Consider the following 26,290-nt stretch of genomic DNA (forward strand, 5'->3'; position numbering starts at 1 on the left):
ATCAGAATCACAGAACCCAAGAATGGACTAACAGTCACCAAAGGGAAAGAGACTGGGGAGAATGGGAGGGTAGGGAGGGATAAGGGCAGGGAAGAAGAAAGGGGGTATTATGATTATCATGTATAGTGTGGGGGGTGGGGGAAAGGGGAGGGCTGTGCAACACAGAGAGGACAAGTAGTGATTCTACAACATCTTACTATGCTGATGGACAATGACTGTAATGGGGTTTATTGGGACTTGGTGTAGAGGAGAGCCTAGTAAACATAATGTTCTTCATGTAATTGTAGATTAATGATATCAAAATAAAAAAATGGAGTAAAAATTATATATGAGAAAGCATAATATGGATTTCAGGGGAAAGTTTTTAGAAAAATGTGGGAACCTAGGCCAGAGAAACTATACAGCATGCTACTTAGTTGATTCACTATAATGGCAAAGGATATTTACTTTTAATCTGTCTCTTGGGATTGAAACCCTTTTTCCTCCCTCACCTTTTGAAAATATAGCAAGAAAATGAGATAGTAAGTTAGGATTCTAGGAACTAAATTCTTACCCATACATTATTTCCTTTTCAGGTGTAAACTGGAACCCTCACCAGTAGTAGTCTCTGCTACCTTGATGCTAAACATGGAGAAACCACTCATTCTGGAGATACCTACCATTTCCCAAACACCCACTAATGAGGAGGCATCTCTTTCCAAAGCACCATTAATTTTAAAAAAGGAACACAGTACTGAGCATACAACTCTCATCAAGAGGTCATTATCTTTAAAGAAGTGCACAAATCAGGGGGAGATGAACTTCCTGGAGCCACTAACCTTGCTGGAAGAGACTGATAGTAGTGATAAGTCTGTTGTAGAGCCAATAACTTTTGGGAAGAAACATAAAACTGAGGATGCAGCCATCACCAAGAGGACATTATTCTTAAAGAAGATGTGCACATATCAAGGGGAGCTGGACATCAGTGCTGAAGAGGATTCTTTCTTTATGGATCTGATGAACTTTAGGAAGAAGCCTAAAATGGAGGAGGCTCCCCTCACCAAGGAGTTGTTATCTCCAAAGAAGAAGTGTACCACTCAGAGGGAGATGTCCCTTATGAATAAACCACTTGTACTGCAGAAAACCACCTCTGAAAAGAAGTCACTCATTAAGGAGCCATTGTCCTTCAAGGAGAGGCCTAACTCTGAAGAGTTCCTTTTCCAGGAGGCATCTACACTGCAAAAGAAGCAGATCACTGAGAAAGAGATATCCATTTTGAATAAATCATTGGCCTTGCAGGAGAAGATTGAGATTGAAGAGGATTCCCTCTCTAAGGATCCATTGGCTTTTAAGAAGAAACCTACCACTGAGGAGGCAAACCTCACCATGAAGCCATTATCTTTAAGGAAGTGCACTACTCAGGGGAAGATGGCCCACTCAAAGAAGCCATTAGTATTGCAGAAGACCACCTCTGGAGAGACACAATTGTCCTTTGAAAAGAAGCCTAAGGAGGAGTCACTCTTTCAGGAGCCATCTGCATTACAAGAAAAGCACACCATTGATAGGGAGGTGGCCCCCTTGAGGAAGCCATGGGCATTGCAGGAGAAAAAAGACAATGAAGATGAATTTCTTACAGAGCCAATTTCCCTTAGGATGAAGCATACTACCAAGGAGATAGTCCTGACCAAGAAGCCATTACCTTTAATGAAGGAGTGTACCATTCAGGGGAAGATGTACCACTTAACAAAGCCAATAGTATTGCAGAAGACCACCTCTGGAAAGAAGTCACTCATTAAGGAGCCATTGTCCTTTACAAAGTCTACCACTGAGGAGTCCCTTTTCCACGAGCCATCTGCTTTGCAAAAGAAGCACACCATTCAGGAGGAGGTGACTATCTTGAATAAGTCCTTGGCCTTGCAGAAGACTCCAACTGATGAGGAGTCACTTTTTGAGGAGCCTTTGACTTTTAAGAAGAAACATACTATTGGGGAGGCATCCTCCACTGAGCAGATGTTATCTTCAAAGAAAAAGAAGTATACCACTCAGGATAAGATGTCCTGCTTGAAGAAACCACTAGCATTGAAGACCATTTCTGAAGAGAGATCACTTTTTAAAAAGCCATTGACATTTAAAAAGAAGCCTACAACTGAGGAGGAGTCCCTCTTTAGGGAATCATCTGCAGTGCAAGAGAAGCATATCACTCACGGAGAGATGGGCCTCTTGAAGAAGCCACGGGCATTGCAGGAAAACATTGAAAGTGAAGATAAATTTCTTATGGAACAAGATGTCATACATCAGAGAGTTTCCACCAAGGAGCTGTTATTAAAGAAGAAAAGGTGTGCTCAAATGACAAAATCCACCCCCCAAGAACTGTTGGACTTGCAAAATATGCTTAACAAAAGTAAGTATCCTTTCTTTATGGAGCTCCTGTCACTTAAGAAGGTGTCTTCAACAGAGGAGGTAGTCCTTACTAAGACAACATTTTCTTTAAAGAAGAAGCACATCACTCAGGAGAAGCTGTTCCCCTCCAAGAAGCCTCTGGCTTTAGAGAAGATCACCTCTGAAGAGGAGTCACTCTTTAAGAAGCTGTTACCCTGTAATAAAAAGCCTGCAACTGCAGAGGAATTCCTCTTCCAGGATCCATCTGTATTGAAAAAGAAGCACACCACTCTGCAGCAGGTGCCCCTCTCAAAGAAGCCATTGGCCTTGCAGGAGAAGATCACCACTGAAGAAGAATCATATATTAAGGAACCATTGACTTTAAAAGAGAAGCCTACCACTGAGGAGGAATTCCTCCTTCAGAAGCCATTTTCATTGCATGTTAAACCTATCAACAAAGATGAATCCCTTTTCTGTAAGTCTTTGGCCTTGCAGAGAATTGATACCAAAAAGGACTCCTTGAAGAAGCTGTTGCCTTTGCAAGACAAAAGCACCACTGAAGAGGATTTCCTTTTAAAAAAACCATTGGTTCTGAAGAAGGAGCTCTCTGCTGAGGTTGCAACAAACATAGAGAGGCAACTATCTTTAAAGAAGAGGCCCACTGCTCAGGTGGAGTTGTACCTCTTGAAGAAGCAGCTGGCCTTGCAAGAGAATATCATCAATGAAGAGGAATCCCTTACTAAGCAGCCAATGGCCTTGAAGGAGAAGCCCAGCATTGAAAAGGAGACCATCCTGAGGGAGACCTTGGTCTTGCAGGGGGAGCCCAGCATTGAGAAGGAAACATTCTTCAAGGAGTTCTTGGCCTCTCAGGAGAAAGCCCCAATTGAGGAAGGGCCTATCCTGAATGAGCCCTTGGCCTTTCAGGAGAATCCCACAATTGAGGATGAGACTATCCTGAAGGAGTCCTTGGCCTTGCAGGAGAAGACCAGCAGTGAGAAGGAGGTCCTCCTTGAGGAGCCATTAAGCTTTCAGGAGATGCTTACCATCAATGAGGCATTACATTTTAAGGAGATAATTGCCTTGAATGAGAAACCTACCAGTGGGAAGGAGATGTCGTTCGGGAAATCATTGGCCTTGCAAGAGAATGCCACTTACAAAGAAGACACACTTCTCAAAGACTTCTTTATCACCCAAGTTGAGACCAGTGCACGTATGTCCAGCAGTGCCCCTAAATCTGGAACAGGCATGTCTATCGCTGCTACCATGTCCAGTGTGGGCATGTTCAGTATTACAAGCAAGTCCAGTGCTTGTGAATTTAGTTCCAATAAATCTTTTTCATCTCAGGGCAAGAGATCACAGAAGGAGGTATTCTGCTCTCTTTTTTTTTATTAGATGAAGTCTTTTTGTTATTCTAGAAGTGGTTGCTGGCAAAGAGATTATATTTTACCTTCCTAAGCAATTGAGCTTAGGAAGCTATATATAGCTATATAGTATATAGTAAGCTATAGTAAAAAAAGTTGATCTCGTACAGTCTCTTGACTTCTTGATTGTGATAGTGATACACCCAAGCAATTGGAATATTTATTCTGGGAATACCCACAAGGGCCTGGAATACTGTGTGTATATATATTTGGGCTTTGTAATAGTAGTTAGACAATTTCTTTCCGGAAATTGCTTTTGTTAGTAATTGCAATCTGCATTATAGCAGGCTTCAGTCAAAGATGGATAAATTTCACAGAGGCACCTTCTAAATTGGAAGTTGTAATTTGGAAGGATGGAGGGATGAGATTTGTGAAGCAGGAGGAGAAATATTCCTCTTGTATGCAAAATAACCTAGGTAAAGATGTAGAAAGGAGGAAAAGGCTATCAAAAAGATGAATTGGGCCAGATCAAAGCATTGGAACATAGCAAGGGACCTAAGAAGACAGGTGACAAGCTGAAATGATAACATAAGAGTGTTTTTCTTGGAAAGTCCTGAGCCTACCTGTAAAAATGGTGCCTGGTTTCTAGGGCAGAACAGTTGTGTACAAGGAAGACTAAGCATTTTTTGATCATTCAGCAGTTTGAGTATTGTAGGGCCAAGGGATGCTCTATTATGACTCAAGATATATGAAGCTTGAGGAACCATAGCAGAAGATGATAGTGGGAAGAAAGGAGTCATCCTTTATGTGTATGTGCTAAGCCTTCCTTGGGATCTTTCTCCTCCTGATATGTCTTTTTGGTGATTTCCAAGCAGATGACCCCATTGGAGGATATTGACAAGGACCACAGTGATCCAGTTTTCAACTCAATATATGCCAAGGATATCTTCAGTTACATGAAGGAGAGAGAGGTGTGTAGGTGGCAGGATGGAGGAACATTATTTCTAGTTCTCATTCTCTTTTCATTCAATCCTTCAAATGCAAGTTAAAAAGGGTGGTAATAATGATGATGAAAATAATAATAGCAACAACTGACATCTACTGGTAGCTTACTATGAGTTAAACATGGTGCTAAGGGATTTATAAACATTGTTTAATTTTCCCAATAACCTCATGATGGTAAGTATTATAATCTCCTTTTTATATATGGGAGAAACTGCTCAGTCACACAACTACTATGTGGTAGAGCTGGATTATAGACTAAAGTCCAATTACTTTGAAGACAACAAGCCTGCATCTCTAATTGCTGTGGAGACAATCTCAGACACAAAAATGGTCAAGTAGTCTCTTTCTGAGTGGCTGTTCTTAGAGGTCTTTTCCCTTCTCTATGCAAGTTTCTGGCATCATATGTAAAATAACACCTTTTTATTCAGCTCTCCAACATGGTGAAATTTTCTTTTACCTTTGAAATATGTAGTCTCCTTTACCAGTAATATTCATTGATTCCAAATTTTCTTCTGCCTCTTTCAGTGGAACCAATGGGATCAAGGTAATCTATCAACTATAATTTTAGCAGGCGATACATAAAAGGGAGGATGAATAGATTGTTTCTCTCTAGAGATATAGCGTTTGATTAACTGACTCCAGAGCTCACACTTTTTCTAGTATACCTTGGAGGAAGAGATAACACTGTTATACTAAAAGTGTGGGCTTTAGCTCAACAGTATTAGTTTCACTTGGGATCTTGTTAGAAATGCAGAAACCTAGCCTCCACCCAGAACTTCTAAATTAGAATGTGAATTTGAAAGATCCCAGAATGGTGCATTTGCATGTTAAAGTCTGAGAAGCACTGCTCTACATGGTAAGGTATTGTACTTTAGATTGAATTGCAAAGAAGGGGCAGAACCTCTTTGGTATTCATCTATACTCTTAAGTGTGTTCTTCCCCATATTCCATATTCCCCCTGGATTCCTCAGTATCCTCCTTGACACTTGAATATCATATGTGTCCATTTCCTAAGTGTAACTAAAATTGTGTGGAAAAGGATACTTGGCTCTGCTTTTGTTTGATACAAGCCAAAAATGGAGTTAGAACCATGAATAAGTTAATTATGTTAAAACTTGTTTTCTGAAATTAGTTGCAAATATTTTTTCCTGTTATAATTTTTGAACTACAAGGAGAGTTTGTTTATTAACAATTCTTTCTTCTTGATGCCAGGAAAAGTTCATACTTAAAAAATATATGAACAGGCAGATTGACATCAGCAGTGACATGAGGGCCATTCTTGTGGACTGGATGGTGGAGGTGCAAGTAAGTCTTACCACTGCTACCTTAAGGAGCTGCCCTTCTCTTTACCAATTATTCATTCAGCATCACCAGGTGCCAGATATGGTAAAACTTTATTGGGTTTACAGAGTTGAGTAAGCCATGATTCCCACCCTCAGGGAGTTTATGATCTAGGAGGCAAGATAAAACATGCAGGCAGGTAAGTATAATACAAGTGGAATACACTAAATAATACAAGAACGTTATAGATAAGATACTGTGAGAAGAGTTGGAGATTCAAGATGGTGGTGTGAGAGGTGAGACAGAGAACTCCTCCCAAAACCACAGACAGTGTGAAAATATAGTTAATACAACTAACCCTAAAACAGCAACAGGAAAGAGGCCTGCATCAAACTGCATACAGAACTCATAAACAGAGCAGACCTCATGAAACAGGGCAATGTACCAAAGTCTTGATCTTGCAGGATGCAGGCCTTTCCACCACCCCAGCTAATTGGCAGGAGGAAGAGAAACAGAGCAGGGAGGGGGTGGAAGCCTAGGTCTGCTGAACACCTAGCCCTGGAGATCTGCTTTGTGAGCAGAAACCTACATTGTGTGGTGCTCTGGAGGATGGGAAGCTGGGACAGGTGGAGTGCTTAAGAGACTGAGATTCCAGCCATTTGTGGAGGACAGGATCCACAACTGGCCACACTGGGACAAGGGAAAGGCAGGTCTGAGAGACTTCCTAGCAGTGAGAGAGCTGCTGAAGGGGTGGGGTTTGCATGGAGCTTGCTGCATGAGAGACAAGATAGGGGAACAAGGTTGTCTGGGAGTGCTTTGCCCAGCAGATTGGGAACTTTGAGGAGCTTCAGGTGCTCCATCCCCCTGGCTGGCTACTCAGCTCTGAGGCCCCCCACTGTGACACATAGCCTGTTGAGCCTTCCTCCTGGACTGACAGCACCAGCTCACAAAGCGACAGTCACTGTGCTGGCGTCAGGCCAGTCAGAGGGAGGCCCCACCTACAACAGCTAGAGATGCAAAGCACAGAGGCTTACACCTGTGCGCTCGGCTCACTGTCTCTGATACTGGAGACATGCACTGCAGCAAGGAATCAGGAAACAGATCTTTCTTCCCCCGAGGAACCAGTGCTGCTTCCCTATGACCCCCAACCTCACTTTAGGGGCTGAGCAGCTCCAGAAACTGGAGCTTCTGGGCACTAGAGGGCAACACACAGAAATATGAAATGTCAAAAGAGCATGGTTCCGACAAAGATCTCACAAACCCCAGAAAAAGGGCCAAATGAAACTGAACTCACCAATCTTCCTGAAAGAGAGTTCAAAATAAAAATCATAAACATGCTTATGGAGGTACAAAAAAATATTCCAGAACTCAGGAATGAATTTAAGTTGGAGACTCAATCATTAAGAAATTCCATATCTTAAATGAAATATACAATGGCGGGGTTTAAAAGCAGATAAGATGCAGCAGAAGATACGGTATATGGACAGAAATTAGAGAAGAGGAATACAAAGAAGCTGAGGCAGAGAGAGAAAAAACGATCTCTTAAGAATGAAAGAATATTGAGAGAACTGTGTGACCAATCCAAATGAAACAATAGTCACATAATAGGGGTACCGGAAGAAGAAGAGAGAGAAAAAGGGATAGAAAGTGTCATTGAGGAGGTAATTGCTGAAAATTTCCCCAATCTGGGGAAGGAGATAGTCTCTCAAGTGATTGAGGTTCACAGATCTCCCAACACAAGTGACCCAAGGAAGACAACATGAAGACATATAATAATTAAAATGGCAAAAATCAAGGATAAAGACAGACTTTTAAAAGCAGCTAGAGAGAGAAAGAAAATCACATACAAAGGAAAACCCATCAGGCCATCATCAGATTTCTCAACAGATACCTTACAGACCAGAAAGGAGTGGCATGATATATTTAATGCAATGAAGCAGAAGGGCCTCGAACCAAGAATACTCTACCTGGCAAGGTTATCATTTAAATTTGAAGGAGGGATTAAACAATTTTCAGATAAGCAAAACCTGAGAGAAGTTACCTCCCACAAACCACCTCTACAGTGGATTTTGGAGGGACTCCTATAGATGAAAGTATTCCTAAGGCAAAGTAGATGTCACCCAAGGCATAGACAAAGAGTACAGAATATGATTCATAACATACAAAGAATGGAGGAGGAATAAAAAGGAAAAAAAGGAAAGAATGTTTAGATTGTGTTTGTAATAGCACAAGAAGTGAGGTAAATCAGACTGTTAGATAGTAAGGAAATTACCCTTGAACCTTTGGTAACAATGAATCCAAAGCCTGCAATGGCAAAAAGTACATACCTTTTGATAATCACCCTAAATGTAAATGGTCTGACTGCACCATTCAAAAGATGTAGAGTCACTGAATGGATAAAAAAAAAACAAGACCCATCTATATGCTGCCTACAAGAGACTCACTTCAACCCTAAAGACATACACAGATCGAAAGTAAAGGGAGGGAAAAAGATATTTCATGTAACTAATAGGGAGAAAAAAGCAGGAGTTGCAGTACTTGTATCAGACAAAATAGACTTCAAAATGAAGAAAGTAACAAGAGACAAATAAAGACATTGCATAATGACAAAAGGGAGTTCAACAAGAGGATATAACTATTAAAAATATCTATGCACCAACACAGGAGCACCTACATATGTGAAACAAATATTACCAGAATTAAAGGGGGAAATAGAATGCAATGCATTCATTTTGGGAGACTTCTACACACCACTCACTCCAAAGGACAGATCAACCAGACAGAATATAAAGAGACAGAGGCACTGAACAATGTTTTAGAACAGATGGGACCTAACGGACATCCACAGAACAGTCCATCCAAAAGCAATTAGGATACACAGTCTTCCTAAGTGCACATGGAACATTTTCTTTTTTTAAAAATTATTTTTTATTGAAGGGTAGTTGACAAACAGTATTACATTAGTTTCAGGTGTACAACACAGTGATTCAACATTTATATACATGATAATTCTAGCTACCAGCTATCACCATACAAAGTTGTTACAATATTTTGACTGTATTCCTTATGCTATACATTACATCCCGGTTACTTATTTATATTACAATCGGAAGCCTGTACTTTTTTTTTTTGAGAGGGCATCTCTCATATTTATTGATCAAATGGTTGTTAACAACAATAAAATTCTGTATAGGGGAGTCAATGCTCAATGCACAATCATTAATCCACCCCAAGCCTAATTTTCGTCAGTCTCCAATCTTCTAAAGCATAGCGAACAAGCTCTTACATGGAGAACAAATTCTTACATAGTAAATAAGTTACATAGTGAACAGTACAAGGGCAGTCATCACAGAAACTTTCGGTTTTGCTCATGCATTATGAACTATAAACAATCAGTTCAAATATGAATATTCGTTTGATTTTTATACTTGATTTATATGTGGATACCACATTTCTCTCTTTATTATTATTATTTTTAATAAAATGCTGAAGTGGTAGGTAGATGCAAGATAAAGGTAGAAAACATAGTTTAGTGTTGTAAGAGAGCAAATGTAGATGATCAGGTGTGTGCCTGTAGACTGTGTTAATCCAAGCTAGACAAGGGCAATAAAACATCCACAGATGCAGAAGATTTCTCTCAGAACAGGGGGGATGAGGTTCTAAGCCTCACCTCTGTTGATCCCCAATTTCTCACCTGATGGCCCCCCTGCGACTGTGTCTGTCTTAGGTTGTTCCTCCCTTGAGGAATCTTACCCATCTCTGGCTAACCAGTCATCTTCCAGGGCCATACAGGGAAATGTAAAGTTGGTAAGTGAGAGAGAAGCCTTATTGTTTGAAAAGGTTAGCTTTTTACTTCTTTGCATATTTATGCCCTGTGGCTTCTATGCGGAGCATTTGTCTAGAGGTATCTTTACCACTTCGAAGAATTATGATACTCGGTAAATTCGATATGAGGCAAGAATTCTATTTAAGTGTTGTAATTAGGAAGGAAGAAGAAAAGCTATAGAAGTAACAGGCGGAAGAAAACATGTGAAGATTGATTATTTATTTGACATATCTTCTTGTAGAGTAACTTCAGCATGTATAGGTTTTAAACTACTAATTAAATTGTGCACACACATTAACATAGTAGGAATACAGTTACATAACCAAAGCAGACCTATAATTACCAGCCATCTCCAGTGAAACCAAGAAAACCAGTTAGGCACCTTAGGCATTTGTGAAAACTTATCTATGATATGGTGGAGATTGTCCAACTGAACTTGAACAGTCTGAGAGAAATCAGACAAATTAAAACAACCCATTCCTGGGGACTGTTCACATCTCATATGTTCTTTTAACAGTAGATAGTCTGTAGTTGTAAGATTTTGTAGGGCTACAACTTGCCCTTCTCCTAATTCTTGGTTGAGTTCCAACAGTATAGATCCAGTCAAATTTGTTGTTTTACTGTATGCACAGGCCAGCTTAGATATCTCCTTCTTCATTCCCATGGCAAGTCCAAGAACCGGTGGGATGAGTGCATCTACAGCTGTAGCAGTAGATGATCATCTTCTGGCATGAGTCTTCCAGAGAGTGCTGATGCTGGAAGTTCTTTTTCATATCGTATCTTAGTTCATTTTCTGGGTAGCCAAATTAGACTTTGATCCTCTGTATAAACACAAACAGACCCTTTGCCTACACTTTTAGATGCCCTTTATACCATTGTGTAGAACTCATTGGAGGTCACCACACAGAAACTGCTATTTTTTTGTTGTTATCATTAATCTACACTTACATGAAGAATATTATGTTTACTAGGCTCTCCCCTATACCAGGTCCCCCCTATAAACCCCTTTACAGTCACTGTCCCATCAGCATAGCAAAATGTTGTAGAATCACTACTTGTCTTCTCTGTGCTGTACAGCCCTCCCCTTTCTCCCACCCCCCATGCATGCTAATCTTAGTACACCCCTTCTTCTCCCCCCCTTATCCCTCCCTACCCACCCATTCTCCCCAGTCTCTTTCCCTTTGGTACCAGTTAGTCCATTCTTGAGTTCTGTGATTCCGCTGCTGTTTTGTTCCTTCAGTTTTCCCTTTGTTCTTATACTCCACAGATGAGTGAAATCATTTGGTATTTCTCTTTCTCCGCTTGGCTTACTTCACTGAGCATAATACCCTCCAGCTCCATCCATGTTGCTGCAAATGGTTGGATTTGCCCTTTTCTTATGGCTGAGTAGTATTCCATTGTGTATATGTACCACATCTTCTTTAGCCATTCATCTATCGATGGACATTTAGGTTGCTTCCAATTGTTGGCTATTGTAAATAGTGCTGCGATAAACGTAGGGGTGCATCTGTCTTTCTCAAACTTGATTGCTGCATTCTTAGGGTAAATTCCTAGGAGTGGAATTCCTGGGTCAAATGGTAAGTCTGTTTTGAGCATTTTGATGTACCTCCATACTGCTTTCCACAATGGTTGAACAAGTTTACATTCCCACCAGCAGTGTAGGAGGGTTCCCCTTTCTCCACAGCCTCGCCAACATTTGTTGTTGTTTGTCTTTTGGATGGCAGCCATCCTTACTGGTGTGAGGTGATACCTCATTGTAGTTTTAATTTGCATTTCTCTGATAATTAGCGATGTGGAGCATCTTTTCATGTGTCTGTTGGCCATCTGTATTTCTTTTTTGGAGAACTGTTCAGTTCCTCTGCCCATTTTTTAATTGGGTTATTCGTTTTTTGTTTGTTGTGGTGTGTGAGCTCTTTATATATTCTGGACATCAAGCCTTTAACGGATCTGTCATTTTCAAATATATTCTCCCATACTGTAGGGTTCCTTCTTGTTCTATTGATGGTGTCTTTTGCTGTACAGAAGCTTTTCAGCTTAATATAGTCCCACTTGTTCATTTTTGCTGTTGTTTTACTTGTCCGGGGAGATATGTTCAAGAAGAGGTCACTCATGTTTATGTCTAAAAGGTTTTGCCTATGTTTTTTTCCAAGAGTTTAATGGTTTCATGACTTACATTCAGGTCTTTGATCCATTTTGAATTTCCTAGTGTATACTGGGTTAGACAATGATCCAGTTTCATTCTCCTACATGTAGCTGTCCAGTTTTGCCAGCACCATCTGTTGAAGAGACTGTCATTTCGCCATTGTATGTCCATGGCTCCTTTATCAAATATTAATTGACCGTATATGTCTGGGTTAATGTCTGGATTCTCTAGTCTGTTCCACTGGTCTGTGGCTATGTTCTTGTGCCAGTACCAAATTGTCTTGATTACTATGGCTTTATAGTAGAGCTTGAAGTTGGGGAGTGAGATCCCCCCTACTTTATTCTTCTTTCTCAGGATTGCTTTGGCTATTCGGGGTCTTTGGTGTTTGCATATGAATTTTTGAATTATTTGTTCCAGTTCATTAAAGAATGTTGCTGGTCGTTTCATACGGATTGCATCAAATCTGTATATTGCTTTGGGCAGGATGGCCATTTTGACGATATTACTTCTTCCTAGCCACGAGCATGGGATGAGTTTCCATCTGTTAGTGTCCCCTTTAATTTCTTTTAAGAGTGACTTGTAGTTTTCAGAGTATAATTCTGTCACTACTTTGGTTAGGTTTATTCCTAGGTATTTTATTTTTCTTGATGCAATTGTGAATGAAGTTGTTTTCCTGATTTCTCTTTCTGTTGGTTCATTGTTAGTGTATAGGAAAGCCACAGATTTCTGTGTGTAAATATTGTATCGTGCAAATTTGCTGTATTCCGATATCAGTTCTAGTAGTTTTGGGGTGGAGTCTTTAGGGTTTTTTATGTACAGTATCATGTCATCTGCAAATAGTGACAGTTTAACTTCTTCTTTACCAATCTGGATTCCTTGTATTTTTTTGTTTTTTCTGATTGCCATGGCTAGGACCTCCAGTACTATGTTAAATAACAGTGGGGAGAGTGGGCATCCCTGTCTAGTTCCTGATCTCAGAGTTAAAGCTTTCAGCTTCTCGCTGTTCAGTATAATGTTGGCTGTGGTTTATCATAAATGGCCTTTATTATGTTGAGGTACCTGCCCTCTATTCCCATTTTGCTGAGAGTTTTTATCATGAATGGATGTTGAGTGTTGTTGAATACATTTTCAGCATCTATGGGGATGATCATGTGGTTTTTGTCTTTCTTATTGTTGATGTGGTGGATGATGTTGATGGACATTCGAATGTTGTACCATCCTTGCATCCCTGGGATGAATCCACTTGTTCATGGTGTATGATCCTTTTGATGTATTTTTGAATTCGGTTTGCTAATATTTTTTGAGTAATTTTGCATCTACGTTCATCAGGGATATTGGTCTGTAGTTTTCTTTTTTGGTGGGGTCTTTGCCTTGTTTTGGTATTACTTTGATGTTGGCTTCATAGAATGAGTTTGGGAGTATCCCCTCCTCCTCTATTTTTTGGAAAACTTTAAGGAGAATGGGTATTATGTCTTCTCTGTATGTCTGATAAAATTCCGAGGTGAATCCATCTGGCCTGGAGGTTTTGTACTTGGATAATTTTTTGATTACTGATTCAATTCCTTTGCTGGTAATTGTCTGTTTAGATTTTCTGTTTCTTTCTGGGTCAGTCTTGGAAGGTTGTATTTTTCTAGGCTGTTGTCCATTTCTCCTAGGTTTCCCAGCTTGTTAGCATATAGGTTTTCCTAGTACTCTCTAATAATGCTTTGTATATCTGTGGGGTCCGTCGTGATTTTTCCTTTCTCGTTTCTGATACTGTTGATTTGTGTTGAGTTTGTTTTCCTCTTAAGTCTGGCTAGAAGCTTATCTATGTTGTTTATGTTCTTGAAGAACAAGCTCTTGGTTTCATTGATTTTTGCTATTGTTTTATTCTTCTCAATTTTATTTATTACTTCTCTGATGTTTATTATGTCCCTCCTGCTGCTGACTTTAGGCCTCATTTGTTCTTCTTTTTCCAATTTCGTTAATTGTGACATTAGACCATTCATTTGGGATTGTTTTTCCTTTTTAAAATATGCCTAGTCTTCTATATACTTTCCTCTTAAGACTGCTTTTTCTGTGTCCCACAGTAGTTCGGGCTTTGTGTTGTTGGCATTTGTTTCAATATATTGCTGGATCTCCATTTTTATTTGGTCATTGATCCATTGAGTTTTTTTTTTTTTTTTTTAGATAATTATTTTTTATTGAAGGGTAGTTGACGCACAGTATTACATTACATTAGTTTCAAGTGTACAACACAGTAATAAAACATTTATATACATAATTCTAGGTTCCAGCTATCACCCTACCAAGCTGTTACAATATCATGACTATATTCCTTATGCTATACATTACATCCCGGTTACTTATTTATTTTACCATTGGAAGTCTGTCCTTTTTTTTTTTTTTTTTTTTGTGAGGGCATCTCTCATATTTATTGATCAAATGGTTGTTAACGACAATAAAATTCTGTATAGGGGAGTCAATGGTCAATGCACAATCATTAATCCACCCCAAGCCTAATTTTCGTCAGTCTCCAATCTTCTGAGGCATAACAAACAAGTTCTTATATGGAGAACAAATTCTTACATAATGAATAAGTTACATAGTGAACAGTACAAGGGCAGTCATCACAGAAACTTTTGGTTTTGCTCATGCATTATGAACTCTAAACAGTCAGTTCAAATATGAATACTCATTTGGTTTTTATACTTGATTTATATGTGGATACCACATTTCTCTCTTTATTATTATTATTTTTAATAAAATGCTGAAGTGGTAGGTAGATACAAGATAAAGGTAGAAACATAGTTTAGTGTTGTAAGAGAGGAAATGTAGATGATCAGGTGTGTGCCTGCAGACTATGTGTTAATCCAAGCTAGACAAGGGCAATAAAACATCCACATATGCAGAAGATTTCTCTCAGATCGGGGGGTGAGGTTCTAAGCCTCACCTCTGTTGATCCCCAATTTCTCACCTGATGACCCCCCTGCGACTGTGCCTGTCTTAGGTTCTTCCTCCCATGAGGAATCTTACCCGTCTCTGGCTAACCAGTCATCTTCTTGGGCCATACAGGGAAATGTAAAGTTGGTAAGTGAGAGAGAAGCCTTATTGTTTGAAATGGTTAGCTTTTTATTTCTTTGCATATTTATGCCCTGTAGCTTCTATGCCCAGCTGATCCATTGATTATTTAGGAGCGTGTTGTTAAGCCTCCATGTGTTTGAGAGCCTTTTTGCTTTCTTTGTACAGTTTAGTGTTATGCCTTTGTGGTCTGAAAAGTGGGTTGGTAGGATTTCAATCTTTTGGAATTTACTGAGGGTGTTTTTGGGCCTAGTATGTGGTCTCTTCTGGAGAATTTTCTATGTGCACTTGAGAAGAATGTGTATCCTGTTGCTTTTGGATGTAGAGTTCTGTAGATGTCTATTAGGTCCATCTGTTCTAGTGTGTTGTTCATTGCCTGTGTGTCCTTACTTATTTTCTGTCTGGGTGATCTGTCCTTTGGAGTGAGTGGTGTGTTGAAGTCTCCTAGAATGAATGCATTGCATTCTAATTCCTCCTTTAGTTCTGTTAGTATTTGCTCCAGGTATGTTGGTGCTCCTGTATTGTGTGCATTTGTATTTATAATGGTTATATCCTCTTGTTGGACTGAGCCCTTTATCATTATGTAATGTCCTTCTTTGTCTTTTGTTACTATCTTTATTTTCAAGTCTGTTTTGTTTGATAGTAGAATTGCAACACCTGCTTTTTTCTCTCTGTTGTTTGCATGAAATATCGTTTTCCATCCCTTGACTGTAAGTCCGTGCATGTCTTTGGGTTTGAGGTGAGTCTCTTGTATGCAGCATATGGATGGATCTTGCTTTTTTATCCATTCTATTACTCTGTGTCTTTTGATTGGTGCATTCTGTCCATTTACACCATTTAAGGTGATTATTGAAAGGTATGTACTTATTGCCATTGCAGGCTTTAAGTTTGTGGTTACCAAAGGTTCAGGGTTAGCTTCTTTACTATCTTACTATCTCACTTAAGTCGCTTGGTGAGATATTATAAAAGTGGTCTGATGATTCTTTATTTCTCACCATTCTTATTCCACCTCCTCCCTTCTTCATATGTTGGGTGTTTTGTTCTGTGCTCTTTTTAGGAGTGCTCCCAACTAGAGCAGTCCCTGTAGGATGCCCTGTAGAGGTGTTTTCTGGGAGGCAAATTCCCTCAACTTTTGCTTATCTTTGAATTGTTTAATCCCTCCTTCATATTTAAATGATATTCGTGCTGGATACAGTAGTCTTGGTTTAAGCCCTTCTGTTTCATTGCATTAAGTATATCATGCCATTCTCTTCTGGCCTGTAGGGTTTCTGTTGAGAAGTCTGATGATAGCCTGATGGGTTTTCCTTTGTAGGAAATCTCTTTTTTCTCTCTGGCTGCCTTTAATACTTTGTCCTTGTCTTTGATCTTTGCCATTTTAGTTATTATGTGTCTTGGTGTTGCCCTCCTTGGATCCCTTGTCATGGGATTTCTGTGTACCTCTGTGGTCTGAGAGGCCATTTCTTCCCTTAGTTTGGGGAAGTTTCCAGCAATTATTTCTTTAAAGACACTTTCTATCCCTTTTTCTCTCTCGTCTTCTTCTGGTACCCCTATAATGCAGATATTGTTCCATTTCAATTGGACACTCAGCACTCTTAGAATTCTTTCATTCCTGGAAATCCTTCTTTCTGTCTCTGCATCAGCATCTCTGCGTTCTTGTTCTCTGTTTTCTACTCGATTAATGGTCTCTTGCATCTCGTCCATTCTGTTTTGAAGTCCCTTCCAGAGCTTGTTTTATTTCTGTATTCTCCTTCCTTAGTTCTTGCATATTTCTCTGCAAGTCCAGCAGGATGGTTATGACTTTTGTTTTGAATTCTTTTTCAGGAAGACTGGTTAAATCTATCTCCCCAGGTTCCCTCTCAGGGGAAGATGTAGCAGATGCCGAAGCTGTCTGGGTTAGTCTTGTCTGGATCATATTTTTTACCTTTTCATGTTGACAGGTGCTATGGACTGTCAGCTGGGAGGACCCAACTTTTCACTTGCTACTGGTCTTTCTTTACTGGGACAACTGCGACCCCTTGTAGCTTGTGTTGGGTAATTGCGTGTAGACTGGGTCTTTGTGTCTTGCCCGGCCGATATGGAGGAATCTCCCTTTCTGTGGGCCTCGTCTGCCTTAGGCTGCTTCTCTGCTTTCGCAGAGCCCGGAGGGGTAATGTACGGGGGGGCTGTTTCGCTGTTTACCTCCGTGAGGGGTCTCAGAGCTGTTGCCCAGGGGGTTAGTGTGTCCGGTTTTCCCTGTAATTTCCAGCCACTGGGCTGTGACCTGTGTTGTTTCCATCCAGCTGTTACATCCCTGTCCCTTTAAGACTTTCAAAAAGCACTCACTTTTCTTTGTCACAGGTGCATCAGCTTCCGAACCCACTCAGAGGTCTTGCTGCCCTGTTTCCCTAGTTTCCAGCCCTCCACACATGCACTGTGTCTGCACTCTTGTGTGGGTGGCTCGGGCTGGGTGTTTAGCAGTCCTGGGCTCCCCCTCCCTCCCGCCGGGAGCTGGGGGGAGGTGTGCTCGTGTCCCGCCGGGCCAGGGGTTGTATCTTACCCCTTTCACCAGGCGCTGGGCTCTTCCACGTGTGAATGTAGTCTGGCTGTTGTCCTGTGTCTTCTGGTCTCTCTTTTAGGATTACTTGTATTTGTTGTATTTTCAAAGATATACATGTTTTTGGGAGGAGATTCGCACTGTCCTACTCATGCCACCATGTTGGCTCCGCCCCCATGGAAGATTTTCAAGAATAGATCATATACTAGGACACAAAAAGAACCTCAGTAAATTCAAAAAGATTGAAATTATACCAAGCAGCTTCTCAGATCACAAAGGTATGACACAAGAAATAAATTACACAAAGAAAATGAAAAAACCCACAAACACACGGAGGCTTAATAACATGCTCCTAAATAACCGGTGGATCAATGAACAAATAAAAACACAGATCAAGCAATATATGGAGACATATGACAATAATAATTCAACACCAGAAAATCTGTGGGATGCAGCGAAGGCTGTGTTAGGAGGGAAGTATATTGCCTACCTCAGGAAAGAAGAACAATCTCAAATGAACAGTCTAAACTCACAATTAATGAAACTAGAAAAGGAAGAACAAATGAGTCCCAAAGGTAGTAGAAGGAGGGACATAATAAAGATTAGAGAAGCAATCAAATCAAGAAGAATAAAACAATAGAAAGAATCAATGAGAGCAGCTGGTGGTTCTTTGAGAAAATAAACAAAATAGATAAACACCCAGCCAGATTTATCAAGAAAAAAAGAGTCTATACACATAAACAAAACCAGAAATGAGAAAGGAAAATTCACTACGGATACCACAGAAACACAAAGAATTATGAGAGAATACTATGAAAAATTATATGCTAACAAACTGGATAACCTAGAAGAAATGGACAACTTTCTAGAAAAACAAAACCTTCCAAGGCTAACCCAAGAAGAAACAGTAAATGTGAATAGGCCAATTACTAGCAAGGAAATTGAATTGGTAATAAAAAAATGCCTAAGTAAAAAATGCCTGGACCAGATGGTTTCACTGCTGAATATTATCAAACATTTAGTGACGACCTAATACCCATTCTCTTTAATGTTTTCCAAAAAGTAGAAGAGGAGGGAATATTCCCAAAGTCATTCTATGAGGCCAACATTACCCTAATAACAAAATCAGGCAAAGACCCCACCAAAAAAGAAAACTACAGACCAATATCCCTGATGAACATAGATGCAAAAATACTCAACAAAATATTAGCAAACCGAATTCAAAAATACATCAAGGGGATCATATACCATGACCAAGTGGGATTCATCCCAGGGATGCAAGGATGGTACAACATTCGAAAGTCCATCAACATCATCCACCACATCAACAATAATGACAAAAACCACATGATCATCTCCATAGATGCTGAAAAATCATTCGACAACATTCAACATCCATTCATGATAAAAACTCTCAGCAAAATGGGTATAGAGGGCAAGTAACTCAATACAATAACGGCCATGTATCACAAACACACAGCCAACATTATACTTAACAGCAGGAAGCAGAAAGCTTTTCCTATAAGGTCAGGAACAAGACAAGGATGCCCACTCTCCCCACTTTTATTCAACATAGTTCCACAGGTCCTAGCCACAGCAATCAGACAACACAAAGAAATAAAAGGCATCCAGATAGGTAAGGAAGAACTCAAACGGTCCCTGTTTTCAGATGACATGATATTGTACATAAAATCCCTAAAGGGAGAGGTGGAGCCAACATGGTGGCGTGAGTAGGACAGTGGGAATCTCCTCCCAAAAACATATATATTTTTGATAATACAACAAATACAACTAATCCTAAAACAGAGACCAGAAGACACAGGACAACAGCCAGACTATATCCACACGTGCGAGAGCCCAGTGCCTGGTGAAAGGGGTAAGATGCAAGCCCCGGCCCGGCGGGACCTGAGCACCACCCCTCCAGCTCCTGGTGGGAGGAGAGGAATCAGAGCGGGGAGGGAGAGGGAGCCTAGGACTGCTGAACACCCAGCCTCAGCCATCCTCACCAGAGTGCAGACACTGTGCATGCATGGAGGGCTGGAAACTATGGAAACAGGGCAGCAAGGCCTCTGAGTGGGTTCGAAAGCTGATGCCCCTATGACAAAGAAAAGCGAGTGCTTTCTGAAAGTCTTAAAGGGACAGGGACGCAACAGCAGGATGAAAACAACACAGGTCACAGCCCAGCAGCCGGAAATTACTGGGAAAACCAGGTGAACTAACCCCCTGGGCAACAGCTCTGAGAGCCCTCACGGAGGTAAACAGCAAAACAGACCCCCATACATTACCCATCCGGGCACGGCGAAAGCAGAGAAGCAGCATAAGGCTGGCCACACCCTCAGGGAGCTTCCTCCATACCGGCCGGGCAAGACACAAAGGCACAGTCTACATGCAATTACCCAACACAAGCCACTAAGGGTCGCAGTTGTTCCAGTAAAGAAAGGCCAGTAGGAAGTGAAAAGTTTGGCCCTCCCAGCTGACAGTCCATAGCACCTGTCAACATGAAAAGGCAAAAAAATAAGATCCAGACAACACTAACCCAGACAGCTTCGGCATCTGCTACATCTTCCCCTGAGAGGGAACCTGGGGAGATAGATTTAACCAGTCTTCCTGAAAAAGAATTCAAAACAAAAGTCATAACCATCCTGTTGGACTTGCAGAGAAATATGCAAGAACTAAGGAAGGAGAATACAGAAATAAAACAAGCTCTGGAAGGGACTTCAAAACAGAATGGAAGAGATGCAAGAGACCATTAATGGACTAGAAAACAGAGAACAGGAACGCAGAGAAGCTGATGCAGAGACAGATAAAAGGATCTCCAGGAATGAAAGAATTCTAAGAGTGCTGAGTGTCCAATTGAAACGGAACAATATCCGCATTATAGGGGTACCAGAAGAAGAAGAGAGAGAAAAAGGGATAGAAAGTGTGTTTGAAGAAATAATTGCTGGAAACTTCCCCAAACTAGGGGAGGAAATCACCTCTCAGACCACAGAAGTACACAGAACTCCCACGACAAGGGATCCAAGGAGGGCAACACCAAGACACATAATAATTAAAATGGCAAAGATCAAAGACAAGGACAAAGAATTACAGGCAGCCAGAGAGAAAAAAAGGTTACCTACAAAGGAAAACCCGTCAGGCTATCATCAGACTTCTCAACAGGAACCCTACAGGCCAGAAGAGAATGGCATGATATACTTAATGCAATGAAACAGAATGGCTTGAACCAAGACTACTGTATCCAGCACGAATATCATTTAAATATGAAGGAGGGATTTAACAATTCCCAGACAAGCAAAAGTTGGGGGAATTTGCCTCCCACAAAACACCTCTACAGGGCATCTTACTGGGACTGCTCTAGTTGGGAGCACTCCTAAAAAAGAGCGCAGAACAAAACACCAAACATATGAAGAAGGGAGGAGGAGGAATAAGAAGGGAGTGAAATAAAGAATCTCATCAGACTGTGTTTATAATAGCTCAACAAGCGAGTTAAGTTAGACAGTAAGATAGTAAAGAAGCTAACCCTGAACCTTTGGTAACCACAAACTTAAAGCCTGCAATGGCAAAAAGCTCATACCTTTCAATAATCGCCCTAAATGTAAATGGACTGAATGCACCAATCAAAAGACACAGAGTAATAGAATGGATAAAAAAGCAAGATCCATCCGTATGGTGCTTACAAGAGACTCACCTCAAACCCAAAGACATGGACAGACTTAAAGTCAAGTGATGGAAAACGATATTTCATGCAAACAACAGAGAGAAAAAAGCAGGTGTTGCAATTCTACTATCAGACAGAACAGACTTGAAAATAAAAAAAAATAAGAAAAGATAAAGAAGGACATTACATAATGATAAAGGGCTCAGTACAGCAAGAGGATATAAGCATTATAAATATATATGCACCCAATACAGGAGCACCAACAAATCTGAAACAAATACTAACAGAACTAAAGCAGGAAATGGAATTCAATGCATTCATTCTGGCAGACTTCAACACACCACCCAATCCAAAGGACAGATCCAGCAGACAGAAAATAAGTAAGGACACAGAGGCTCTGAACAACACACTAGAACAGATGGACCTAATAGACATCTACAGAACTCTACATCCAAAAGCAACAGGATACACATTCTTCTCAAGTGCACATGGAACATTCTCCAGAGTAGACCACATTCTAGGCCACAAAAAGAGCCTCAGTAAATTCTAACGGATTGGAATCCTACCAACCAACTTTTCATACCACAAAGGCATAAAACTAGAAATAAACTGTACAGAAAAAGCAAAAAGGCTCACAAACACATGGAGGCTTAACAACACTCTCCTGAATAATCAATGGATCAATGACCAAATCAAAATGGAGATCCAGCATTATATGGAAACAAATGAAAACAGCAACACAAAGCCCCAACTACTGTGGGACCTAGCAAAAGCAGTCTTAAGTGGAAAGTATATAGCAATCCAGGCATATTTAAAGAAGGAAGAACAATCCCAAATGAATGGTCTAACATTACAATTATCGAAATTGGGAAAAGAAGAACAAATGAGGGCTAAGGTCAGCAGAAGGAGGGACATAATTAAGATCAGAGAAAAAATAAATAAAATTGAGAAGAATAAAACAATAGCAAAGATCAATGAAACCAAGAGCTGGTTCTTCGAGAAAATAAACAAAATAGATAAGCCTCTAGCCAGACTTATTTAGAGGAAAAGTGAGTCAACACAAATCAAGAGAATCAGAAACGAGAAAGGAAAAAATCACACTGGACCCCAGAGAAATTCAAAGAATTATTAGAGAGTACTATGAAAACCTATATGCTAACAAGCTGGGAAACCTAGGAGAAATGGACAACTTCCTAGAAAAATACAACCTTCCAAGTCTGACCCAGAAAGAAACAGAAAATCTAAACAGACCAATTATCAGCAACGACATTGAAGCAGTAATTAAAAAACTACCAAAGAACAAAATCCCGGGACCACATGGATTCACCTCGGAATTTTATCAGACATACAGGGAAGACATAATACCCATACTCCTTAAAGTTTTCCAAAAAATACTAGAAGAGTTAATACTTCCAAACTCATTCTATGAAGCCAACATCACCCTAATACCAAAACCAGGCAAAGACCCCATCAAAAAAGAAAACTACAAACCAATATCCCTGATGAACGTAGATGCAAAATTACTCAACAAAATATTAGCAAACTGAATTCAAAAATACATCAAGAGGATTGTACACCATGACCAAGTGGTATTCATCCTAGGGATGCAAGAGTGGTACAACATTCGAATGTCCATCAACATCATCCACCACATCAACAAAAAGAAAGACGAAAACCACATGATCATCCCCATAGTTGCTGAAAATGTATTGGACAACATTCAACATCCATTCATGATAAAAACTCTCAGCAAAATGGGAATAGAGGGAAAGTCCCTGAACATAATAAAGGCCATTTATGATAAACCCACAGCCAACATTATACTGAACAGCGAGAAGCTGAAAGCTTTAACTCTGAGATCGGGAACTAGACAGGGATGCCCCCTCTCCCCACTGTTATTTAACATAGTACTGGAGGTCCTAGCCACGGCAATCAGAAAAAACAAAAAAATACAAGGAATCCAGATTGGTAAAGAAGAAGTTAAACTGTCACTATTTGCAGATGACATGATACTGTACATAAAAAACCCTAAAGACTCCACCCCAAAACTACTAGAACTGATATCGGAATACAGCAAATTTGCACGATACAAAATTTACACACAGAAATCTGTGGCTTTCCTATACACTAACCATGAACCAACAGAAAGAGAAATCAGGAAAACAACTTCATTCACAATTGCATCAAGAAAAATAAAATACCTAGGAATAAACCTAACCAAAGTAGTGAAAGAATTATACTCTGAAAACTACAAGTCACTCTTAAAAGAAATTAAAGGGGACACTAACAGATGGAAACTCATCCCATGCTCGTGGCTAGGAAGAATTAATATCGTCAAAATGGCCATGCTGCCCAAAGCAATATACAGATTTGATGCAATCCGTATGAAACGACCAGCAACATTCTTTAATGAACTGGAACAAATAGTTCAAAAATTCATATGCAAACACCAAAGACCCCAAATAGCCAAAGCAATCCTGAGAAAGAAGAATAAAGTAGGGGGGAATCTCACTCCCCAACTTCAAGCTCTACTATAAAGCCATAGTAATCAAGACAATTTGGTACTGGCACAAGAACATAGCCACAGACCAGTGGAACAGACTAGAGAATCCAGACTTTAACCCAGACATATACGGTCAATTAATATTTGATAAAGGAGCCATGGACATACAATGGTGAAATGACAGTCTCTTCAACAGATGGTGCTGGCAAAACTGGACAGCTACATGTAGGAGAATGAAACTGGACCATTGTCTAACCCCATATACAAAAGTAAACTCAAAATGGATCAAAGACCTGAATGTAAGTCATGAAACCATTAAACTCTTGGAAAAAAACACAGGCAAAAACCTCTTAGACATAAACATGAGTGTCCTCTTCTTGAACATATCTCCCCAGGCATGGAAAACAACAGCAAAAATGAACAAGTGGGAGTATTTTAAGCTGAAAAGCTTCTGTACAGCAAAAGACACCATCAATAGAACAAAAAGGAACCCTGCAGTATGGGAGAATATATTTGTAAATGACAGATCCGATAAAGGCTTGACGTCCAGAATATATAAAGAGCTCACATGCCTCAACAAACAAAAAACGAATAACCCAATTAAAAAATGGGCAGAGGAACTGAACAGACAGTTCTCCAAAAAAGAAATACAGATGGCCAACAGACATATGAAAAGATGCTCCACATCGCTAATTATCAGAGAAATGCAAATTAAAACTACAATGAGGTATCACCTCACACCAGTAAGGATGGCTGCCATCCAAAAGACAAACAACAACAAGTATTGGCGAGGCTGTGGAGAAAGGGGAACCCTCCTACACTGCTGGTGGGAATGTAAATTAGTTCAACCATTGTGGAAAGCAGTATGGAGGTACATCAAAATGCTCAAAACAGACTTACCATTTGACCCAGGAATTCCACTCCTAGGAATTTACCCTAAGAACGGAGCAATCAAGTTTGAGAAAGACAGATGCACCCCTACGTTTATCGCAGCACTATTTACAATAGCCAACAATTGGAAGCAACCTAAATGTCCATCGATAGATGAATGGCTAAAGAAGATGTGGTACATATACACAATGGAATACTACTCAGCCATAAGAAAAGGGCAAATCCAACCATTTGCAGCAACATGGATGGAGCTGGAGGGTATTATGCTCAGTGAAGTAAGCCAAGCGGAGAAAGAGAAATACCAAATGATTTCACTCATCTGTGGAGTATAAGAACAAAGGGAAAACTGAAGGAACAAAACAGCAGCGGAATCACAGAACTCAAGAATGGACTAACTGGTACCAAAGGGAAAGAGACTGGGGATGATGGGTGGGTAGGGAGGGGAAAGGGTGGGGGAAAAGAAGGGAGGTATTAAGATTAGCATGCATAATGGTGGGGTGGGAGAAAGGGGAAGTCTGTATAAGACAGAGAAGACAAGTAGTGATTCTACAACATTTTGCTATGCTGATGAACAGTGACTGTAAAGGGGTTTATAGGGGGGACCTGGTATAGAGGAGAGCCTAGTAAACATAATATTCTTCATGTAAGTGTAGATTAATGATAACAGAAAAAAAAGAAAGAAAGAAAAGGGGTATTAATCCCTGATCGGATAAAACTAACTGTAAATCAATGATTAATGCATGCTTTAAATATCCTTAATTTTGATTACTTAAAGGGTGTCAGATGATTGGCTATGGAGGTTCATTTTTCTGATAATATTCCTTTCTCTCAAGAAAAAAAAAAAGCAGTTCCTGTGTGGTGACCTCTGAGGAGTTCTACACAATGGTATAAAGGGCATATCAAAGTGTAGGCAAAGGGTCTGTTTGTGTTTATACAGAGGATCAAAGTCTAATTTGGCTACCCAGAAAATGAACTAAGATACAATATGAAGGAGAACTCCCAACATCAGCACTCTCTGGAAGACTTATACCAGAACATGATCATCAAAAAACCTCAACAAAGATCCAGGCTCTGCTACAAGTGTAGCTGCATTCATCCCACCGGTTCCTGGACTTGCCATGGGAATGAAGAAGGAAATATCTAAGCTAGCCTGTGCATGCAGTAAAACAACAAATTTGACTGGATCTATACTGTTGGAACTCAACCAAGAATTAGGAGAAGTGCAAGTTGTAGCGCTCCAAAATCTTACAACTACAGACTATCTACTGTTAAAAGAACATATGGGATGTGAACAGTTCCCAGGAATGGGTTGTTTTAATTTGATTTCTCTCAGACTGCTCAAGTACAGTTGGACAATATCCATCATATCATAGATAAATTTTCACAAATGCCTAGGATGCCTAACTTGTTTTCTTGGTTTCACTGGAGATGGCTGGTAATTATAGATCTGCTTTGGTTATGTAACTTTGTTCTTATTATGTTAATGTGTGTGCACAATTTAATTAGTAGTTTAAAACCTATACATGCTGAAGTTACTCTACAAGAAGATATGTCAAAGAAATAATCAATCTTCCCATGTTTTCTTCTGCCTGCTACTTCTATAGCTTTTCTTCTTCCTTCCTAATTACAACCCTTAAATAGAATTCGTGTCTCATATCGAATTTACCTAGT

General features: G+C 40.0%; 1 protein-coding gene across 1 annotated transcript in view; it reads left to right on the forward strand.

Moving 5' to 3' along the window:
- CCNB3 (cyclin B3) overlaps window positions 1-26,290 on the forward strand; it is a 106,958-nt gene that overhangs the window by 41,859 nt on the left and 38,809 nt on the right. Inside the window, exons 5-7 of the mRNA XM_036928901.2 lie at window positions 576-3,723; window positions 4,595-4,690; window positions 5,937-6,029. Of these exons, the coding sequence (XP_036784796.2) occupies window positions 576-3,723; window positions 4,595-4,690; window positions 5,937-6,029 (3,337 nt within the window). The remainder of the gene's footprint in view (window positions 1-575; window positions 3,724-4,594; window positions 4,691-5,936; window positions 6,030-26,290) is intronic.

Source organism: Manis pentadactyla, chromosome X, assembly GCF_030020395.1.
Source record: "Manis pentadactyla isolate mManPen7 chromosome X, mManPen7.hap1, whole genome shotgun sequence".
NCBI classification, from domain to species: Eukaryota; Metazoa; Chordata; class Mammalia; order Pholidota; family Manidae; genus Manis; species Manis pentadactyla.